This window comes from Phaenicophaeus curvirostris, chromosome 1 (assembly GCF_032191515.1).
Source record: "Phaenicophaeus curvirostris isolate KB17595 chromosome 1, BPBGC_Pcur_1.0, whole genome shotgun sequence".
NCBI lineage: Eukaryota > Metazoa > Chordata > Aves > Cuculiformes > Cuculidae > Phaenicophaeus > Phaenicophaeus curvirostris.
In genome coordinates, this window is record NC_091392.1 from 192946266 (window position 1) to 192969581 (window position 23316).

General features: G+C 49.3%; 1 protein-coding gene across 1 annotated transcript in view; it reads left to right on the forward strand.

Annotated features, from left to right (window-relative positions):
* Positions 1 to 16192: 16192 nt before the first annotated feature.
* MAP6 (microtubule associated protein 6) overlaps positions 16193 to 23316 on the forward strand; it is a 40023-nt gene continuing 32899 nt past the window's right edge. Inside the window, exon 1 of the mRNA XM_069883364.1 lies at positions 16193 to 16939. Within this exon, the coding sequence (XP_069739465.1) occupies positions 16233 to 16939 (707 nt within the window). The 5' untranslated portion in view covers positions 16193 to 16232. The remainder of the gene's footprint in view (positions 16940 to 23316) is intronic.

Here is a 23316-nt window from a genome sequence, read left to right on the forward strand (position 1 = left end):
CGGCTCTGTTGCCTGGAGACGAGATGTTTCCTGGTGAGAAACAACCAGCAATTTCCAAAATGCTGTGGGAAGATCTGCAGGATCATCTACTGGACTTCCTGGGCTGTGTGATCCCCAACGCAGTCAGGGATGTGCATGGTGGGACCAAGGAGGGGAAAGTACTTGCAGGGACATCCCTGGTCCAGAGATGATGTTCCAATGTGATTTCCAACCTGCAGTCTTGTCCTTGTTGGAGCCCACCCATACTGAGGCCCAGTTTTGGTTTTTGCACATACAAAGAATCACTCTTGAGCCCTGGGGACACCCAGATACATGAGAAGCATTTTCTGCTCTCAGAATTTTCAGGCTAAACACTGGAGTACTGCTGGTTCCCCGAGCAGTTGTCTTGCAAAAAGCCCAAGCTTTTTGTTTGTGACTTGTTATGACAAGGAAATCCCCATGTTCTGGATTTATTGTGAATGAATCGGCTCCTTAGAAGAGCTGACCAAAGAGTGAAGCAAGGCTCAGCCATGTAATAAATATTTATCGGCTGAGAGAGCTGGGGTTGTTTAGCCTGGAGAAGAGGAGGCTGAGGGGTGACCTCATTGCTCTCTACAACTACCTGAAAGGACGTGGTAGAGAGGAGGGTGCTGGCCTCTTCTCCCAAGTGACAGGGGACAGGACAAGAGGGAATGGCCTCAAGCTCCGCCAGGGGAGGTTTAGGCTAGACGTTAGGAAAAAATTCTTCACAGAAAGGGTCATTGGGCACTGGAACAGGCTGCCCAGGGAGGTGGTTGAGTCACCTTCCCTGGAGGTGTTTAAGGCACGGGTGGACGAGGTGCTGAGGGATATGGTTTAGTGTTTGATGGGAACGGTTGGACTCGATGATCCGGTGGGTCTCTTCCAACCTGGTTATTCTGTGATTCTGTGATTCTGTGATCTGCAGTAGATATGTCATTGGCTTTATGTCTTCCTGTTTCCTTAAAGCAAAAGAGAAATAAAAACTACTTATGGGGAGCTTTAAAATCTTCTGCTTAAATTAGGGAGAGATCAGAGATTTCCAGACAGTCAGGAGGAGCTGAGAGAGATGCATCTTCTTGCTATATGTAGATAAAAAAAATCTCTGGCTTGTTGTATGGAAGAACAAGGCTGCGTCTCTGAAGCACTAAACTAGCTAAGCAGTAGCTTAGCCAGAGCACTGAGCTGTGATCTCTACAGCCTGCAGCCAGATATAGAGGGCAGTCATACGCACGTAGTGGTCTTGGTTGCCAACTGATGATCGAATCAAGAGGTAAAACTGAGTGCTGCCAGATATCCTGAAGCCATTCAGGCTCTACAGACCTCATCCAGCCTACAGCTGATCCTCCCCACCCCCTCATCTGAAAAGCATTCAGGGCCTCTATATTCCCCTCAGCCTCCTCTGACACTTTTGAAATGAAGAAAGCAAACATGGTCATGTCCCTCTTGTCCTTGAGAACCTTGCAAGTGTATCAGGCTTGGGGCAGGGCTTGTTTTCACCCACATCTTACGGGTTCCCACATTATGGGCAAGGCAGTGATACCTCCCCCTCTCTGGCACCGGATCCAGTTGGTGTCCTCGGGCAGGAGGGCAGTTCTCTATCAGGCAGAACATGGCAGATGAAAGTGAGCCCAGTGGGGCCACCAAGATGGTTGGAGTTGGAGCTTGGGCTGCGTAAGAAAAGGCTGAGAGCCAAGGGCGCACAGTGGGAGTGATGGCAATGAGGGTTTGCTGTCTGCAGCTCCCCTCTGTGATGATGTAGAAAAGACAGAGATGGTCTCTCCTTGGAGGTGCCCAGTGATGGGACGAGAAATGACAACTCAAGCAGAGACAAAATCAGTTCCTGTAAGATAGAAGGAAGCATGCTTTTCCCTATGAGGGTGGTCAAGCCCTGGAACAGGAGCCTGAAGGCATAGGGTGAGGGGACCCCATCCTTGGAGAGAGTCAAACCTCACCTGAACACGGCCATAGAATCATAGAATCATAGAATCATAGAATAACCAGGTTGGAAGAGACCCACCGGATCATCGAGTCCAACCATTCCTATCAAACACTAAACCATGCCCCTTAGCACCTCGTCCACCCGTCCCTTAAACACCTCCAGGGAAGGTGACTCAACCACCTCCCTGGGCAACCTGTTCCAGTGCCCAATGACCCTTTCTGTGAAAAATTTTTTCCTAATGTCCAGCCTAAATCTCCCCTGGTGGAGCTTGAGGCCATTCCCTCTTGTCCTGTCCCCTGTCACTTTGGAGAACAACCTATTCTTATTGGCCCTACTTTGAGCAGGATTTTGGAGCAGAGACCCTTCCAATGAAACCCACTCTTTGATCTCACTTGGCTTTCAGCATCTAAATGTTGGATGCTGAAGCCCAAGCTATGCAGTCCAGTACTCCTGCAGAGTCGCAGCAGGGAATACAAACCTTCACAATGAAATTATCTAACTTACTTTATCTGTCTAACTCAGAATGAGGCAAATTGCTCTCTGTGAATGTTGGGATCCCTCCAAACAAGACGAATCAAGCAACAGAGGACGAGGGGCAGGAACACAAAAGGCTTATTTTGGCCCAGCTTTGCACCTCAGACTACACCCAATCCTCAGACAAATACTCATTTCCCTGTAGGGAGTCATCTCTGAAAGTGTAACCTTGCTCTTCACCAGTCACTTTGTCCTGCTCTGCTCCTTTCCTCTTGCTTTCTCTTTGTGCCACCTTCTAAATTTTGGCAGGGGAACTGTAAATGTGGGTGGTATCTGAAAAGGGTGCATCCTACAATTCTAGCACTGCTTTGAAGACAGGTCCCAGTCTTGTCGTGGCCAATCCTATTCTTACTAAAAAATTTGGGGGGCCATTGGAACATCCTTCACAGCTCTTAATAGTCCTGGAATCATCTTTGAGGACCGGAAGGAAATATAGCCAGAAAACAGAAAACAACCCTGTGATGCAGCTGGGCTGGTACAAAACCTGTCAGGTCAAAGCAGGAAGAAAGACTTCTGCTCTAAATAGATTTCACATGGGTCTAGGCTGAAAATGGAGCCGTGAAGAGTCATCCCGTTGTGTCTGTCAGGGACCACCACACCTCACAGTGTCCTTCTTCTAGAAAGGAGCCGTGCTGTAATCTTACATCACATTTGTCCTTGTAGTATCACGATCTCCACCTTTCCTGTGCTGGAGAAAGAGATAATTTGGAATAGGAAAGATTTCTGCTGAGAAATGAGGAGATGCAGATTTGTTCCCAGGCTTTCTGTGTGACTTTCGGCAAGTCATTCAACCTCTCCCTGTCTGAAGGTGGGTGATGTTTTGCTGTTTGAGAGCAATGATAATAGTGGAGAAAATGTCACTGGCCCTTCGATGAACCTTTCCATGGCAGGACCTTCCCACCAAGAACCCCTTCTAATTTCTCCTGCAGCCACATGTCTCTCTTGTGACTTTTACATTTTCCTTCTCTTGTTCTCTTTGCTGACTTGGGTTGCAGGAAGGCTAGGGGAGGTGCTTGCTTTGAGAGAAATGCTCTCCTTGAGAGCATCAGAGAGAGATTATCACTGAGCAGTGATTGCAGGCATGGCAGGGCCCTCTGGGACCACCCAATGCTGATCACAAGTAAATCCTACAAGTCCCATACTAACAACTCCTGGGAAGTTTTGCTGATCTTTAATTTACCTTCATAGCTTAATTCTCACCTTCATCTATTTTTTGTGTAAGTTTCTTACCATTTCTCCATATTTCCTAACACATTCAGGCACTCACATATGTGGCCCGTGATACACCTCCCACTACTTTCTCCCTGGCTTTTTCCTTCTCTGGTATCTATAGTAATTTATCCAATCGCCTATGGCTTGTATTTAGTCTGGGAACATTAAGTTCCTTTAATCCTTCAACAGGTCGCCCTCTGTAATACCTTTATCAGTGCCTCTTGTGACTTGGTTGATCAATGTCCATCTCTGAGTACAGTGAGGGAACCCATAAAGCCCTGAGTCACTGACAAAGGAAAATGAAGGTATCTTTTTGGTAGCTGTCCAGTGATATCTCCTGGTCCCATTCCTCCCCTGCCCTCCCAGATGTCATTGCACCCAGCTAAATTGTTTGCCATCCTGCGTTCTGGGTAAAAGCACAGGTGTGAGAGAGGCTCATTTTTGCCTACAGTTTGGTTTGGGTTTTTTTTTAATGCAATTGCTTTCAAAATACAGCATTCCAGATTTTACACCCATTTTACCTGCTGTAAAATCACTTCTGGGATCTGGCTGTGTTACGCCAGTGAATTTCATTACAGAATTTCATGTCCTTTTGAGCACTTGAATTATCACTCATATTCATCTTTTCATGCACTTGAATTATTCTCTTTATGCAGCACTCTGATATGGATTTTCTTTGGCTCCCATCCTCTTCAGCCTTGAAGCACTCTCCCAATATATATGAATCACAAATAACACTGACAAGAAAAACAAGAACACCTCAGGCAGCTTCTTGTTCCCAGCAGTTGAGTGTGATTATAAAATGATTTAAGATGCAAGAAGCCACTAAAAATCCCCTGTAAGTTGTCACCCACAGTGTTATCATGTTCCCTCATCCCTGGTGATACATATTTCGGACAGGAGCAATTCAGATGAACGTTATTAGTACAGAGATGGTACCTGCAAAGCTCTGTGAGTGCCCAGGACAACTCTGCCACGGCAGGGACACAGAGGCAGCAGTGCCATTGAAGATAAATATAGGTAAATAGAGCTCTACTGCATCTACAACCCTAGGCAGTGCTACAGACTAGGAGAAGTCTGTCTAGAAAGCTGCCTGGAGGAGAGGGACCTGGGGGTGTTGGTTGACAGCCACTGAACATGAGCCAGCAGTGTGCCCAGGTGGCCAAGAAGGCCAATGGCATCTTGGCTTGTATCAGAAACGGCGTGACCAGCAGGTCCAGGGAGGTTATTCTCCCTCTGTACTCGGCACTGGTGAGACCGCTCCTCGAATCCTGTGTTCGGTTCTGGGCCCCTCACCACAAGAAGGATGTTGAGGCTCTGGAACGAGTCCAGAGAAGAGCGACAAAGCTGGTGAAGGGGCTGGAGAACAGGCCTTATGAGGAGAGGCTGAGAGAGCTGGGGTTGTTTAGCCTGGAGAAGAGGAGGCTGAGAGGAGACCTCATTGCTCTCTACAACTACCTGAAAGGACGTTGTAGAGAGGAGGGTGCTGGCCTCTTCTCCTAAGTGACAGGGGACAGGACAAGAGGGAATGGCCTCAAGCTCCGCCAGGGGAGGTTTAGGCTGGACATTAGGAAAATATTTTTCACAGAAAGGGTCGTTGGGCACTGGAACAGGCTGCCCAGGGAGGTGGTTGAGTCATCTTCCCTGGAGGTGTTTAAGGCACGGGTGGACGAGGTGCTGAGGGACATGGTTTAGTGTTTGATAGGAATGGTTGGACTCGATGATCCAGTGGGTCTCTTCCAACCTGGTTATTCTATGATTCTATGATAATTGGGGTAGTGTGGAGTTGAACACACTTTGCTGGGACCTCTAGGTATTGTCCAGGTCTAGCTTTGCAACCCATAAAGCTGATGTCCAGGGCTCCTCTATAAAGGAGCAGAAAGGTCCTTAAAGTGATAAGGGGCTTGTATGAGGCCCAATTTGTTATGGTTTTGTTTCTTCATTTTCACTCCAGCTTTTATCAGTGATCTCCTGTGAGCAATGAGATGAGCCACTATCCCATTCCTCTGACACTTGCAGGGAGGTCTGTGATTAACCTGGAGCCAGGTGCCTTCCTTTAAGATGGCTACCACCCAGTATGTACGGCTTTTTTAAAATAAAATCACCTCCCCCTCCTATAATATCTTGCACTGAGCTTTGCCACATGTTATTACAATGCCATGGCATTATTTCCTATATGTGGAGGCGGGAACATGTACAAAGAGCACCTGATGAGATGCCAGCTGGTGGTCCAGAGAAACAGGCAGATCCCTCTTTGTCATCAGGTGCAGTAGAGAAAAACACAAATCTAGGCAAGCTCTTACAGCATCAGCGTTCACTTGTATCATCTGGATGGTAAGCGTGTTGTTCGCACAGGAGAGAGAATCACATCTGCCCCAGGATGGCATCCCAGCATGTTAAGTGCAGCTGAAAGGCATTCCAGCTTCATGTGAGGATGCCATGAGAAGAAGATTCACCATAGAATCATAGAATAACCAGGTTGGAAGAGACCCACCGGATCATTGAGTCCAACCATTCCTATCAAACACTAAACCATGCCCCTTAGCACCTCATCCACCCGTGCCTTAAACACCTCCAGGGAAGGTGACTCAACCACCTCCCTGGGCAGCCTGTTCCAGTGCCCAAGGACCCTTTCTGTGAAAAATTTTTTCCTCATGTCCAGCCTAAATCTCCCCTGGTGGAGCTTGAGGCCATTCCTTCTTGTCCTGTCCCCTGTCACTTGGGAGAAGAGGCCAGCACCCTCCTCTCTACAACCTCCTTTCAGGTAGTTGTAGAGAGCAATGAGGTCACCTCTCAGCCTTCTCTTCTCCAGGCTAAACAACCCCAGCTCTCTCAGCCTCTCCTCATAAGGCCTGTTCTCCAGCCCCTTCACCAGCTTTGTCGCTCTTCTCTGGACTCGCTCCAGAGCCTCAACATCCTTCTTGTGGTGAGGGGCCCAGAACTGAACACAGGATTCGAGGAGCGGTCTCACCAGTGCCGAGTACAGAGGGAGAATAACCTCCCTGGACCTGCTGGTCACGCCGTTTCTGATACAAGCCAAGATGCCATTGGCCTTCTTGGCCACCTGGGCACACTGCTGGCTCATGTTCAGTGGCTGTCAACCAACACCCCCAGGTCCCTCTCCTCCAGGCAGCTTTCTAGACAGACTTCTCCTAGTCTGTAGCACAGCATAGGGTTGTTGTGCCCCAAGTGCAGGACCCGGCACTTGGCCTTGTTAATCAGCTCCCAAGATGTATCCATTAGCGGTACACGGAGCATCCTTGGAGCTCTTCCCTGCCACCACACAGGGAAATCCAGCACAGATGGAACCAGGAACAACTGCCTGAGGTCTGCCCAAAGCCAGCGCTGATTTTGGGTCCTGCAAAACGCCAGGCTTGCTCCAGTTTGCACCCCACCATTGTGCCCTCAGCATCAGGCAAAATTTTGCGCAGGATCAAGCCCTGGATTGGCACAGCCCTGTGCTGAGTGACACCCGTGTCCTTGGCCATCCCCAAGACTGTGTGGCATCACCCTCCGCCATGGCCTTTTCCCAGAAGAGGCTGGAGAAGGAGAAAGCTATTCTTGCTTTCTGCTGTGGTGGCTGTAATTTAAACACAGTGGCATTTTTATTTATTTAACTTCCATCCTGCCTAGGAGAGGTTTGCAGCCAGCAAATCCATTCGACTGATTAGAGCTAATGGATTTTACTTGATGTAAGCAATTAAATTATTTCCATAGCTGATTCCTGAAAGTGAATGAGTGGCCGTGCTTCAAGATTTATATATAACTATATATTTCACTGCAGGAGACACTAAGTGATTTTTTTCATTCTGCAGCTTCTAACTCCATCCAGGTCTGCCTGGTATCTGCAGAGCAGCGAAGAGTCTCCTGACACTGCAAAACCTCACAGAGCAGTTTTGGCTGTGTCTCTTCTTACAAAAAAATTAAGAACATGGGTAGTGCATGGCTGAGGGTTTTCACGTGAGACTAGTCCATGCTCATTGCAGAAGAGGAAAGCTCAGTGAAAGATTCAAAATCACTTTGTGCGTCTGCAAAACCCCATTCCCCAAACGGGTGCAAAGTGCTGGGTAAACCCCAGCATGAAAGCACTGCTGGATGCAGGTCTGGGACACCCCTTATCTCCAAAGTGGGAGCTGTTGCAATGGGTTCGTATGGGCTTGCACCCACCAGGAACATGCTAATATACTAATTATTATTAATTATTATTATTATTAATTAATTATTGAGGGATATCAAGAGGAAGAGAAATGTTTATGGGCTCTGGAAGAGGGGACAGGCCTCTTGGGAGGACTACAGGAGGGAAGTGAGATTGTGTAAGGGAAAAATCAGAAGGGCTAAGGCTCAGCTAGAAACCAGATTGGCAAAGTCTGTGAAAGATAACAAAAAATCTTTCTACAAATATATAAATAATAAAAGGAGGACTAGGGAGACCATACAGTCCCTATTGGACACAGAAGGAACAACAGTGACAGGGGATGAGCAAAAGGCTGAGGTACTTAATGCCTTCTTTGCCTCAGTCTTTAGTTGTAAGGAGGGTCATTCCGTCTGTGTACAAATCCAGGAGCCAGAGGAGCAAAATGAGGCTCCCATGATCCAAGAGGAGGTGGTCAGAGCCTTGCTAGCCCAACTAGACAGCCACAAGTCTATGGGGCCGGACGGGATTCACCCAAAGGTACTGAAGGAGCTGGCGGATGTGCTGGCCAAACCCCTTTCCATCATCTTCCAACAGTCCTGGAAGACTGGGGAAGTCCCACTGGACTGGAGGCTGGCTGATGTTGTGCCCACCTACAAGAAGGGCCGCAGGGAGGATCCAGGGAACTACAGGCCTGTCAGTCTGACCTCAGTGCCAGGGAAAGTCATGGAACAGGTGATCTTGAGTGCTGTCATGAAGCACATGCAAGAGAACCGGGTGATCAGGCCCAGTCAACACGGGTTCACAAAAGGCAGGTCTTGCCAGACTAACCTGATCGCCTTCTATGACAAAGTGACTTGGCTGCTGGACGAGGGAAAGGCTGTGGATGTGGTCTTCCTGGACTTCAGCAAAGCCTTTGACACAGTTTCTCACAGCGTTCTGCTTGAGAAACTGTCAGCCTCTGGCCTGGACAGGCGCACACTCTCCTGGGTGGAAAACTGGTTGGATGGCCGGGCCCAGAGAGTGGTGGGAAATGGTGTGAAATCCAGCTGGAGGCCAGTGACAAGTGGGGTTCCCCAGGGCTCAGTGCTGGGTCCAGCCCTGTTCAATGTCTTTATCAATGACCTGGATGAAGGCATCAAGTGCACCCTTAGCAAGTTTGCGGACGACACTAAGCTGGGTGGAAGTGTCGATCTGCTGGAGGGTCGGGAGGCTCTGCAAAGGGATCTGAACAGGCTGGACAGCTGGGCTGAGGCCAATGGCATGAGGTTTAACAAGGCCAAATGCCGGGTCCTGCACTTGGGGCACAACAACCCTGTGCAGTGCTACAGACTGGGAGAAGTCTGTCTAGAAAGCTGCCTGGAGGAGAGGGACCTGGGGGTGTTGGTTGACAGCCGACTGAATATGAGCCAGCAGTGTGCCCAGGTGGCCAAGAAGGCCAATGGCATCTTGGCTTGTATCAGAAACGGCGTGACCAGCAGGTCCAGGGAGGTTATCCTCCCTCTGTACTCGGCACTGGTGAGACCGCTCCTCGAATACTGTGTTCAGTTCTGGGCCCCTCACCACAAGAAGGACGCTGAGGCTCTGGAGCGAGTCCAGAGAAGAGCGACAAAGCTGGTGAGGGGGCTGGAGAACAGGCCTTATGAGGAGCGTCTGAGAGAGCTGGGGTTGTTTAGCCTGGAGAAGAGGAGGCTGAGAGGTGACCTCATTGCTCTCTACAACTACCTGAAAGGAGGTTGTAGAGAGGAGGGTGCTGGCCTCTTCTCCCAAGTGACAGGGGACAGGACAAGAAGGAATGGCCTCAAGCTCCACCAGGGGAGATTTAGGCTGGACATGAGGAAAAAATTTTTCACAGAAAGGGTCCTTGGGCACTGGAACAGGCTGCCCAGGGAGGTGGTTGAGTCACCTTCCCTGGAGGTGTTTAAGGCACGGGTGGACGAGGTGCTAAGGGGCATGGTTTAGTGTTTGATAGGGATGGTTGGACTCGATGATCCGGTGGGTCTCTTCCAACCTGGTTATTCTATGATTCTATGATTCTATGATTCTATTAGCTACCCATTATCCTAAGGGCAATTAATTACTCTAATAGCTCTCAGTCCAACAGACATGGAAACAACAATGAGGATGCAATGCAAAATGTTTTCTGCAGGAAGCACCCAAGCACGTGCAAGGCCTCTGTGGGCTTCAGCTCTGAGAACAAGATGGGTTTACACCCTCATAAACCACTGTGGCAGCTTGGAGGTCAATGAAATTGCATAGTGTTTAAAAATAAGCACATCCTTGACTTTCAACAGCCAACTAGCTTGATCCTATTGCAATCTTTTGAGTGCACATTTTCCTCACAGGCTTTGGGTCATGCTTTTCCAGTTTACCTTCTTGCTGTTCCCAAATGTGTATATATATTTTAATCCGTCCAGTCCATCAGATGGAAAAAGCTGTTTGGCATCATCCTGTGCAGAAAGTAGTGGGCCTGGAAATAGAGGGCAGGGGTCTGACACCATCAGTTTCAGGATGAATCTCCCACTTTTGCTGCATGACCTGGATGTGCTGATGGTTTCATCTTGTGCAAATGGTAAGTGCAGTGCAGTGCATGTGCCTTTAAAATATTGGTTTTAAAGGTAAAAATCAGCCTAAAAAGTGATGAGCGCTTCTATCATGGGTACTAAGGAGCCCCCAGTTTACTTAACAAAAGCAATGCACAGTGTACCAATGTCCCAGAAAACTATGGCTCTGTCCAGACCTGAGAGATGCTCAGGAGCTTCCTAAATCTTTAGTTATAATCAACCCTTTTAATTGCACTGAATGGAAAAGCAGGGATGATAATCCTTATGGGCAAAGTAATGGCTGTATACAGACATCTCTAGCAGTAATTTATTTTTGTTTCAAAAACAGCTCATTCATTCAGCCATCCTTATCAGCCAAGGCTCCAATCCAGTCTGTAAAATGTGTTTCCACAATTTACCTACAGGCAAGAATGAAATTAAGCAAACCAAGGCAAAGGGAAGGAAAAAAAAACCCCACAAACCAAAACCCCTCAGGGTCCAAGATTCAATAAGGGGATGCAAAGCGTTGGATTAAAGAAACAATCTCGGCAGGAGTAATCCTGCTTTTCACTGCACTCCCAGCAGCTGCAGTCGCTGCCTGGTGGGAATTGTTTTTTCTTGTTGTAATTCAGTATTTGAGTGCGCAGATTTCAGAGACACTGGGATCACTGATTTTATTGGAGTTATGTTCCCAGCGGAAAATCTGGCAGTGCAAGCCGTGCTGATAAAGACCTCATAGCTTCAAGTCTGGGGTCTTCTCGTGATTAGAGCAGAAGGTGGATGCACTTAGGCTGAAAACGGACTTCATTGGGTTCGGTAATACAGAAAGAGAATAACGAGAAAGGTGCAGGTAGATAAAAAGAAATGGAGGGATGGAGGCTGGACGGGAGAAGGTGGAGACAAGGCTGAAAAGGAGGGTGGGGACTGGAGGATCGGGTGGGATTTAGGGTGTTAATCCACCCTGGAAATGAGCTTAGGAAGCAGCAGGCATTGCTAGCCTTAGCAGAAGGCGGGGGCGGGGGGTGGGTGTTTTGGTTTTGCAGCTACAACCCTCCAATGAAATATGAAAAAAACCCAGCCAAAATAAAATAATAAAGTGTGTGTATGTGCATGGTTGTTCCCACCTGCATGTGTGTTTGGCTCTATCCATAAAAAACCCACAGGGAGGGGAAATCAGTTCAGCAGATGGTCAACACAATAGCTCATTACAGAGCTGGGTGTGCGTGCGTGTGCATACGTGTGCACGCCTGTGTTCAGGTGCGGCTTTAGACGCATCTAGGTGTGTGTGCACATACGTGCTTGCATATCTGTATAGCCATATGTATTTCTGCATGCATGTCTGTATGTAGGTCAGCAAAAACGTGCATGCAAGAATGTATGTGCGCATGCATGTAGACATATGCACATGCAGGTATCTGTACGTGTGTGTGTGTATGTGTGTCCATCTAAGTGCTAGTGTGTGTATATGTGCCTATGTATCTGAGGGCATGTCTATATGCAGGCATGAGTGTGCATGTGTGTGTGCGAGTACGCAGGTATGTTTGTGTGTGCACAAGTACTTCTTTTTATGTATGTGCACGTTGCATGCATGTGCACTGTTGTACATGTAAATATGTGTCAATGTGCCTGCTTGTGTTCTTGCTTGCATGTGTGAGCATGTGTCTGCAAATGGGTATGCCTGTGTGTCTGAGTGTAAGCACTTATGAACATATTATTCTGCATATGTGTGTAAATGTGTGTGTGCACATGTGTGTGCATATGCATGCATGAATCTGTAGATGCAGATGATGGCCCATGCCTGTGTGTGGAGTTATGCAGCTCTGTGTGCATGCGTAGGCATGCACATGTGCATGTGTGTCCACTTGCACACATACACTTGTGTCTCAACATTTGTGCATATAAATGTAGAGATGTGTGCACATGTCCGTGTCTGTGCACGTGCATGTCTTGTGTGTACATGCATGCACATGGGACCATACACGTGCATGCATAAGAGTGCCTGTGTGCATGTCCACATGTTCATATGCACATGTGCAGGATGCATGCATGGGCATGTGTGACTGGACATAGGTGAGTGCCTGGGCACATGTGTACAGGTGTGTGCACAGGTTTCTGTGCATGCAGATGTATGTATTTTCATATGCAAGTATATGCATTTGCATATATGCATGTGCAGTGTGTGTGCAGTGTGTGTATGCGTGTACAAGAGTGAGCGCAGGTCTGTGTGTGCATGGCCATGTGCAGTCATGTGTGTGTGACCATGTATGTGTATGTGCTCGTATTTATGTATGCGTGCATGTCTGCATGCATGCATCTGCATGCACAGATGTGCTTGCATATGTGCATTCACTCATGCATCTGTGCAGACGTGTGTGTATGGATGCATTCTTGTGACTGTGAATGTGAATGCATTTGTGCAGGTGTGGGTGCACACGAATGGGTTTGCATGTGCATGTGCATTCGTGTGTGGCATACCTGTGTGTGCATATCTGTGTACACGCATGTTTGCAAATGTAAGTCAGCATATGAACGAACACATATGTGAGTGTATGCATGTGTGCATCTAAGTTTGCATCTATGTTTGTGTATATGCATGTGTTTGCAAATGTATGCGCATGCATGTGTGGGGTGTGTACATGATCGAGTGCACGTTTGTGTGCAAGTGTATGCATGCAGATATCTCTTGCATGAGTTTCTGTGTTGGTGTGTACCCATGTTTTTGCAGGTGTGAGTGTGCATTCATGTATACATAGCCACGTTCAGGTGTGTGTGCGTGCTGAGTGTGCACACATGTGCATGCATATGCGGGGAGACGTGTGTTCATGTATTCTGGCGTGCATTTATATGCATGTGTATATGTCTCCATGCCTGCATCCATGTGTGGTTTTGCATGTGCACAGGCCTGTGCAATTGTTAACACACGCACGCAATAGTATGTATGTCCCTGTATGTGCATAGCTGCATGTGGGTGCATGCATGTGACTGTGTATGCATGCATGTGCCTTGCACATATGTGTGCAGGTATGTGTGTGCAAGCGTGTGCATCTGTGTGCATCATACCTATGTGTTTATACCTGTGTGTCAGTGTGTGTAAGTGCAAGTGTTCATATGCGTGGACACATACATGAGTGTATGCATGTGTGCATGAAGCTTGCACATGTGCAGTTGTATATATGCATGTGTTTGCATATGTGTGTGCATGCACGTGTGGGGTGTGTACATGACTTGGTGCATGTGTATGCATGTGTGCATATATGTGTGCAGGTGAGTGCACACAGATATCTCTTGCATGTGTGTTTGCACTGGTGTGTATGCACACGTGCAAGCAAGTCTGAGTGTGCATACATATATGATAATGTGCATCCAGGTGTGTCTGTTCATGTCTTTGCATGTGTGTATTGCATACAGGTGCGTGTGCCTGTTTGTGTAGGTGTGAATATTGTAAGTGTGCATGCCTGTGAACGTGGCTGCACAAACAAGCGTGTGGATACATGTTCATGTGTGGTTGCATGAGTATCTATGCATGTATGTATGTCTGCATGCATCCATGTGTGCTTGTGTACGTACATGCATATATGTATCCCAGTTTAGATGTGTGTGCATAGCTGCAAGTGGATGCATGGAAATGACTGCAGGTGTGCACACATGCCGGGATGTGGGAAACCTCGGCTGGTCTGAGGAGTTAGAGTGTGTGAACATCGGCCTTGAATAGATGCGCGTGTATCCTTGGAGAAGCTGGAAGGCACCACAAAGAGCAGAGTAAACAGGATTAGGAAGCTGCCAGGCCGCAGGTGGAATCACCCAGTTATGAAGTTACAACTGAGAAGGAGTCATCTATTTATGAACGAGTCCAGAGAAGAGCAACGAAGCTGGTGAAGGGGCTGGAGAGCAGGTCTTACCAGGAGCGGCTGAGAGAGCTGGGGTTGTTTAGCCTGGAGAAGAGGAGGCTGAGGGGTGACCTCATTGCTCTCTACAACTACCTGAAAGGACGTTGTAGAGAGGAGGGTGCTGGCCTCTTCTCCCAAGTGACAGGGAACAGGACAAGAGGGAATGGCCTCAAGCTCTGCCAGGGGAGGTTTAGGCTGGACATTAGGAAAAAATTCTTCACAGAAAGGGTCGTTGGGCACTGGAACAGGCTGCCCAGGGAGGTGGTTGAGTCCCTATCCCTGGAAATGTTTAAGGCACGGGTGGACGAGGTGCTAAGGGGCATGGTTTAGTGTTTGATAGGAATGGTTGGACTTGATGATCCGGTGGGTCTCTTCCAACCTGGTTATTCTATGATTCTATGATTTATGAACTGTCGGTTTTTAGCTAAACAAATCGTGCATGGACGCGCAGCTTGGGAAGGGGTATAAAAAGTCTTGTAAAATGAATAAAGGTGGTCCTTTTGCCCACAACTTCTACGTGTCGTGGATTGCCCCGACTGCGACACAGGGACATGACTCGCAGGGGTGTGTGCAGGGGTGTGAGCGTGCGTGTGTGTGCATGCCTGCAGTAGTGTGCATGGCATGTGTGCGGAAGCGTGTGAGTGCATGATTATGCACCCGTGTGCACACGTGCAGGGGTATGCTTTGTACGAGCATGTGCTGGGGTGGGATGTGTGTGGATCCATGCAAGGGTGTAACTTGCAAGGTTATGGAGGTGAGTGCAGGGGTATGTGTGTGTGTGCATGCATGCAGAGGGATGCCTTGCACGTTTCTGTGCTGGGGTGTGAGTGTGCACACAAGCAGAGGGGTGTGTGCAGAGACGCGTGAGTGCACTCGAGTGCAGGCGTGTGCCCGCCTGCGGGGGGACGTGCGCTCACACCCGCGGACCCCCAACTCCCCGCCGGCGGCCCCGCGAGGCCACGCCCCTCATGGCCAGGCCACGCCCCCATTGTATCGTGAGGCCCCGCGCGTTCAGTCGAGGCCACGCCCCTCTCCGCGGCTCCTCCATGGGTGAACACGCCCCTCCGTATGAGACCACGCCCCGTTCCTCACGAGGCCACGCCCCAACCCCCATACATCCTCAGTGAGGCCCCGCCCCCCACGACCCCCGCCATCCCAGAGGCCACGCCCACTATCACAGTCCCTCCCCTTCCATGAGAAGCCCCGCCCCCTTCAGTCGAGGCACCGCGTGACCAGCAGGTCCAGGGAGGTTATTCTCCCTCTGTACCCTGCACTGGTGAGACCGCTCCTCGAATACTGTGTTCAGTTCTGGGCCCCTCACCACAAGAAGGATGTTGAGGCTCTGGAGTGAGTCCAGAGAAGAGCAACAAGGCTGGTGAAGGGGCTGGAGAACAGGCCTTATGAGGAGCGTCTGAGAGAGCTGGGGTTGTTTAGCCTGGAGAAGAGGAGGCTGAGGGGAGACCTCATTGCTCTCTACAACTACCTGAAAGGAGGATGTGGAGAGGAGGGTGCTGGCCTCTTCTCCCAAGTGACAGGGGACAGGACAAGAGGGAATGGCCTCAAGCTCCACCAGGGGAGGTTTAGGCTGGATATTAGGAAAAAAATTTCACGGGAAGGGTCATTGGGCATTGGACCAGGCTGCCCAGGGAGGCGGTTGAGTCCCCTTCCCTGGAGGTGTTTAAGGGACGGGTGGACAAGGTGCTCAGGGACGTAGGAATGGTTGGACTTGATGATCCGGTGGGTCTCTTCCAACCTGGTGATTCTATGATTCCATGAGGCCCCGCCCCTCCCTTCACCTCCACACCCGAGGCTCCGCCCATCACGGTCCCTCCCCTCCACACGAGGCCCCGCCCCGTTCCCGAGGCCCCGCCCCCTCACCGCAGGGCCGCCGCGGCCCCGCCCCCCCGAGGCTCCGCCCCCCCGTCCCGTTGTGCGGCGGGGCCGGGGCCGGGGCCGGTGCGGCGGTGCGGTGGCGCGGGGCCGCCATGGCGTGGCCCTGCATCACCCGCGCGTGCTGCATCGCCCGGTTCTGGAACCAGCTGGACAAGGCGGACATCGCCGTCCCTCTCGTCTTCACCAAGTACTCGGAGGCCACCGAGCATCCCGCCGCGCCGCGCCCCGCCGCCCCCATCGACACCCAGCCCGGCGGCGAGCCCGCAGCGGCGGCGGCGGCGGCGGAGCCGGCTCCCGGTCCCGCCCGGCCCGGCCCGGCCCCGCACGCCTCACCCCCCGCCGACTCGGTGATGCGACACGACTACAAGCCCTGGAAGGTGCAGCGCCCGGAGCCGAGCTGCAAACCCAAGAGCGAGTACCAGCCCTCGGATACGCCCTTCGAGAAGGAGACGCAGTACCAGAAGGATTTCCGTGCCTGGCCCATCCCCAAGCGGGGTGACCATCCCTGGATCCCCAAACCGGGACCTTCCCCCGTCCTCGCCCTGGACCGCGGTTCCCCGGAGAAACCGGCTCAGGAGAAACGCCGCAAGGTGCTCCCCGAGAAGAAGGAGGAAGACCTCGAGGTGGAGGATGAGTTTCCCAAAGCGGTGCGGGCCGGGGATGGGAGAGAGAAGGGTCGGAAGAAGGCGGAGGAGGCGGGCGGGCAGCCGCCGGAGCCGGGCAGGGGCCGCGCTGCCGCCGATGCTCTCAACAGGCAGATCAAGGAGGAGGTGGCGGCGGGGGTCAGCTCGTCCTACAGGTGAGACCCCCTCCATCCCGACCCCCGAGCTCCTCGCCAGCCCGTCCGCGGTCCCATCCCGGGGCGCACATCCCGCCCTGGAAGGTGGGAGAATGCGGCCGAGAAGCGTTTTAGGGATGCTGATGCTGATGTCCTGCCCGGGGGTGTCCTTAAAGATTCCTCGCCTGTGTTGGTGTCGTTGGAGGGGCGTGAGTGGGTGCGTGCGGGTGGTGAATCCACGGGTGCTTTTTGTCGGGTGGGTTTGGAGCAGATTCGGGTGTCTGTCACTGTACCCCAAAATTCAGAGGTGGCCACCACCTGCTTGGCTTTCGGCAAGGGAAGGTTTGGGTCTCTTTCCTGGGACGCGCGAGTCCCTGATAGCCCAGAAACTCACATCCCCACTGCATCCCACATCCTAGCATCCCAGCATCCCGCATCCCAGCATCCCGCATCCTGCATCCCGCAACCCTCATCCTGCATCCTGCATCACGCATCCCACATCCCAGTATCCCGCATCCCGCATCCTGCATCCCAGCATCCTGCATCCCAGCATCCTTTATCCCACATCCCGGCATCCCGCATCCCCTCTCGCGCAGACGGGGTTCCCGCACGCGGGAGGATCCCACGCAACATCCCAGGCAGATGACATCCCAGAGACAAAGCGACCCCGGGACCGCGGTGGGATGCGGGCGGTGCGTGTCCTAGGCCGCTTGGGTGGGGCAGCCTTCGATGCTGCCATGTTTAACGCAGCGCCGCAGGGGGTGGCACATCCCTCGGGCTCCCCCCGTCATCCTCCCACCCCGGGCTAGAAAGAGGGTGCCCTTATTTCACCCCGGGAAGAAACCCCATTTGGGATTCGGAGCGCGAAACTCCTTGTGGCGAGATTGCCGTTGTTATTTCTTGTCTGAGTAAAAAGGGCTGGATGTGTCGGGAATACGAAATAAAAGTGATGGGGTGGCTGCCCTGCACGTACAGTTGTAAGGAGGATTTGCTGCGATGGTTTTTTCCAGAGCTTTCTTTGGCAGAGCCCGTCGTCACTGAGGCTGAGGTGAAGGCAGCAGAGAGCAAAGCTGGGGTTTGTTGTGACAAAAGTGTAATTGGAGCCTTTTTGCTTCTCCCTGTACCTACATGAATGCAAAGGTGTTTATGCCTTTGAATGATTGATTTTCTTCCCTAGGGAGATTTGGGGGTTGGAACCAGGTAATCTTTAAGGTCCCTTCCAACCCAAACTAGTCTGTGATTCTGTGATTCTGTGATTCTGTGATATGGAGGTGACACCCTGCCATCAAACAGATAGTAGATTCATGCAGATGTAAAATGAACCTGGGCTTTGACTTCTTTGTCCCAGCAGTGACTGTGTGGCACAGCAAACCTGGCAATCATCTTTCCTGTGTCCCCCGGTGGGATAGGTTCAAGCAGTGGAGATTTTGATTTTTGCTGTAGTTCAGCATCAGCTCTGCTTCTTGCTGACGATGCGAGTGATGCTGTGGACTCAGTGCATCCAGGTGTGATGGCAGTGGTTGAGACATAAGAAAATGGCCAGGGATTTTTGGGGTCTCTACTTTGCAGGAGAGGAGAGTGTGGAGAAAGGTTTTCCCAAGGTGACACAGTCCTTTAATCTGTTTTGGCCAGCTGTGATTTTTGACTGAGCTTTTTGTCTGGGCTCAGTGATTGCAGGACTAAAGCAAAAACATGTTCTAGAGCCGGGGAGCTGTTGCCTTGCTCTTTTCCGTGGGTGGAAAGGATAATTGGACTTATATACTTGCATATTTAAATGCAGATTGCTCACCCTCCCATCCCTCCATTTACCATCCCTCCTGTCTGCTCCAGCAAATTCGTATGGATGCTGTTGCAGCAGGACAGACTGATATGAGTTTCCTCCCCAGACAAAGTGGTTAGGTCAGCTCAGCTGTTGAACCCAAGAGGAACTTGAAGGCTTCAATACTTCTTGTGTTGCTCCTCGTCTTTCATGGTACCCTTAGGGCTTCTCTTTTCCCCTGGAGTCCTGATCTGCTCCCCTACTTCCATGTGTTTCTCCCTTGCAGCATATTGCAAGAGAAGTGTTTACTGTGATGTTCAGCCTTGGAACATAAGCGCCTCTTCATTAATGCATAAGTGATGTTGTGGCTAATTGTTCTCATTTTCTGTTCAAAATAGGCATCTTCTAAGTGTTGATTATTGTTTGGGTTCTTCCTAAAAGCTAAATTCTCCAAATCCCCGTTACTATCAAGAACCTTGCTGCTCACAGGAGTCCCTGCAGGGTGTGTTTCAAACATCTCCAAGAATGGAACTCCACAGCCTGGATGGGCAACCTTTTGGGCCACCCAGCAGGCACCCATCTGCTAGTGACCTTTGGCCAGCAAGGAGCAAGGATGGTTCACATGGGGCTTGTCTTCCACGGTCTTTGCTGTGCTTGTATGAAGGGTCCCCAGCAGCAGAGAGCAGGGCAGATTTCCTTACAGTCCTCTGCCACCACTGCAAATCAGTGTAATGTGATGCTCCAAGGCTGGGAAGCAATTCCTCAGTGAAACTAAAGAGCTTGCTGGTAATGGTTTTTTAAACTCACTCTGTCCCCGTAAGTATTGTTTCCAAGTGAGGGAACAGAGTATGGGACAGAGTAAGCAACTATCCCAAAGTCATCAGAGGGAGGGAAGGAATTCCCTTTTCTGATCTCTTTATACCAAGACAAATTAATATTGCAGAGACTGTGTGCCTGTGACCTCCTCCCAGATCTGCCCAGACCTACAAAGCAGAGGCCGTGATGCCCTTGGAGCATGGAGGCTGCTCCTAGCTCAAGGGATGGATGATTTGTTTGCATTAGCATTTAAGTCCAGAAGCCTTCAGTGAGGCTGGAGCAGCAACACCAGGGTTGTGCGTGTCTGCAAGAGACTACCTGTGCCCAGAGATCCTGCAGTATAAATAGGATTTATTTATATTATTTATATTCTTTATTAATAGTATTTACATTTATTTACATTTATTTTTATTTATTTATATTTATTATTTTATATATATATTAAATCTTTATATATGTGTGTGTGTTTTATTTATGTACTTATGCCCAAATAAACCAAGGGAAACACTTTCATTCCTAATGGTCTCCAAAGGTTAAGTTAAGGCAATGTATGCTTTGAAGCCATCAGTAGCAAATAGGTTTGAAGGTGATGAAGTTGTGGCATCTGCTTGCCAAGTAGTGCCCTATGACTATTCCTCTTGACTGTGAGGAAAGTGAGGCAGAGGTGCTGAGTGACCTCCCTGAGCGCCTATACAGCTCAATGGGGCTGGAACAACAGTCAAAATGCAACTATGGGGTATGATTCTGCTGTTCTTCTGAGGTCAAGGCGCTGGAAGCCAGCACTGTGACTGGGTGTGACATGGGTTCTGACACTGAGGTGTTTCTTGCCTCAGTTGCCCTCCCTAAAGCATGTGCTGCCCAAGCACGAATGCAGGGGCAGATTGTGTCTCCGTTCACCCCTCTCTTCTTTGCAGTCCTGCATCTCATGATGGCCCGTGGACACCGAGGGACAAGGTAAAGACCAGGGAATCCTTTAATAAATCGGAATAGTAGGTTTATGTGGCTGACCTGACTTGTATATAAGAGTCAGGATGCAGCAGGGGGTGCTTTTCAGCTGTTGCTGCTGGATGGAGCCCTTTATTTTTGGTTATCTGGTGTCCTGTAGGAGGATCTGGTAGCATGATCGAGGGATTTATCTGTATTGGGCTCTAGTGACCCCAGTACTTGTTGCTTAGGAGGGGATTTTACCCCCTGAACTCCTGAAAGGAATGGGAAAAGCTCTTTTCTACTGAGCCAAAGGATGGAGGGGGCTGGGGTTGACCCTGGGGAGCTGGGACCAGAGAGAGCAGGTGATAAAATGTGCAGACAATGGTATTTGCTGGTGGAAGTGGAAAAATTAGAAGCACGTTTGGCAAAAATGGAAGAAGGAGAATAAATGTTTTCCATATTTATTTGAAAATTGTGGAAAAATATTAGAATGAGGTGTTTCCTGGGTGTGGTTTTTTACCTTACTTTTCTTTGTCTTGCATTCTTCTCCTTTTGTTAACCTTTTTTTTTTTCCCCTGGAGAAAAATAGATATAAAAGGGAAAGGGGAAATTTCACCCCCTTTGCAGAGTGTCAAAATGAGCAGTAAAGACAATGAATTTTCCTCAGAGAAGTAATATGAAATCTAGGTTTCTAGTTCTTCATCAAAAAAAGGTTTATTTTTTTTTTTTTACCAAAACTGGTTGTTACTCCACCAATTTCCTTTCCTGTCAGAGGAAACGAATCAAGAAAGGCCTCAATGGAGAATTTTGGACTGTCTCTAGTATTAATGAATTGCCTGTTGCTAACATGCTGACATTCATCTCAAGCCCTGGAGGTACTAAAGATGTGGAGCAAATGAGAATTTGTAGTAGCTATAGAGATGAATGAGTCAGTGCTGGAGACTTGCTGCGTGGTTTTCTGAGATACAAAGGAGAAAATTTAGGAAGGGATGCCCACGCAGGAGGGATAGAGTGAGCTACAGGAGGGCAGGGAATTTATATTCTGTCATTATAGTTGTAGAAACGTAGGGCTGGAAGGACCTCCCAAGATCATCTGGTCCACATCCCATTTCTGGTGAAGAGCATGATGTATCTAGACCACACCGGGTTGATTTTATCTAAGCCGTTCTTGAAAATCTCCAATGGGGAACGTGTCCCACCTTGGTGAGACACACAGTAACACTGTTAGCACTGTCAGATCTGCCAGACTTAGTGCAAAATTTTCCATTGCCTTCTGAATTTTTTATCTAATCCATATGTATTAGTAAATTACCCTGTTCTATAACATGTTCCTGGGTATAGGAACATGGTCATCCACACTCTTCAGTTGTTGAAACACTCCTTAGCTTGCTTCCCAGGCTGGGTTTAAGCATGGGTATGAGCCAAGAGCAGACCCCAACAAGCAGCTTGGGTGCGACCACCTTGTTTTGGGGCTAAAAGGGTTTAATAGTATGAATATGGGCTGTCCCAGGCTCCAGTGCCAGAGGACATACCTAGGCAGATTTCATTTCCCAGTGTCATTTCAGCTACAAACTCCCAATTTGGATGAGAGTGCCATTAGAGTAACCTCTATAGGCAAATGGATCCAATTTTGCTCTCAGCTGGAAGGGAAGGGGCAGGATGTTTTCTTCCATGCAGAGAGGGCTATTCAAAGAAATGTTTGGCAGCTTTGGCTAAGACTGAGCTCTTGCTCAGCAGTTACTTGATAGGTACCTTTAGCAGCAGGGCAGGAGGAGACACAACGTCTGGTGATACTACAAGGGCTGGTGGTATGAGTCAGTAACAACCATATGTGGAGGAAGCCCTTGTATTTACTAAGACACAAAGAGGCTGGAGATGAGCGTTGAAGACAAGCAGTTATCCTGCCACACTCTACATCTTGATCTCCTCTAGTATAGTCCATCAGCTGAGAAAGGCTGGTAGCATCTCTGAGTTGGAGTATTTGCCAACATATTCCCTGAAATCACACAAAGGTGTACAACATCCACCTCCAAAAGTCAATGAGGAGCTGGTCCACAGTGTAGGCAATACTGAATTTTGCTGCAGCTGGAGCTGGGCTGTGCATGCCATAGAATAGAATGGAGCAGGAGGAAAAGATGGAGGTGGCATTTAGGTGATGGAGTCAATGTACTTGAGCAATATTTCCTCTGCTCCTGCTCCACTGTGTCACCTCAGCAAGGATCTTTAAGCACAAGGAACTGTATGGGACCCTTTGAACCAGGAAGTCCAATCATAAGTACACATTTTTTTACTCTTTACAACTAATGCCCAAGGCTGTGTCCTAGAAATAGTAAGTTTTTAGTTGCACGATGCCAGCTGGAAGGGTGTTCTAGGATGACCATCAGTCTTTGATGGTTTATAACCATCATCTCATTTCCAGTCTGAGTCAATGAACAGGTTATAGTTTGGTGTTCTGTCGGTGTTGGGTTGAAGTTGGTGCTTTTCTCCTGTCTAGAGGTCACTGCCCAGTGTCTCCAAGTACAATATCCACATAGTTTGGCTCTGTAGCTAGCAAGTCAATGTTATTTAGTCTCCTCTGTACTCCCTGTATCAACCATTTCTCTCCAACTCTTCCTACATGAAATCACTATTTCTGAAACCCAGATGCAGACTGTTGTGCTTTAGAGATAAAGTTCCCATTTCTACTGAGACTCACGTGTCACGTTTGTGGGCATCACAGATGCATTATGAATCCCTCACCTTTTGATAACCAGGACCTTGGTGTCATTTTCCTTCACAGCAAGTTACAGCTTCGGAGCTCTTATTCCATAGCAAAACCTAGTGATTAGTATTGGGCCTAGAGTTTAGTACTAATAATTTTCATCCCATTTTGAACACAACAGTTAAGGTCAATACC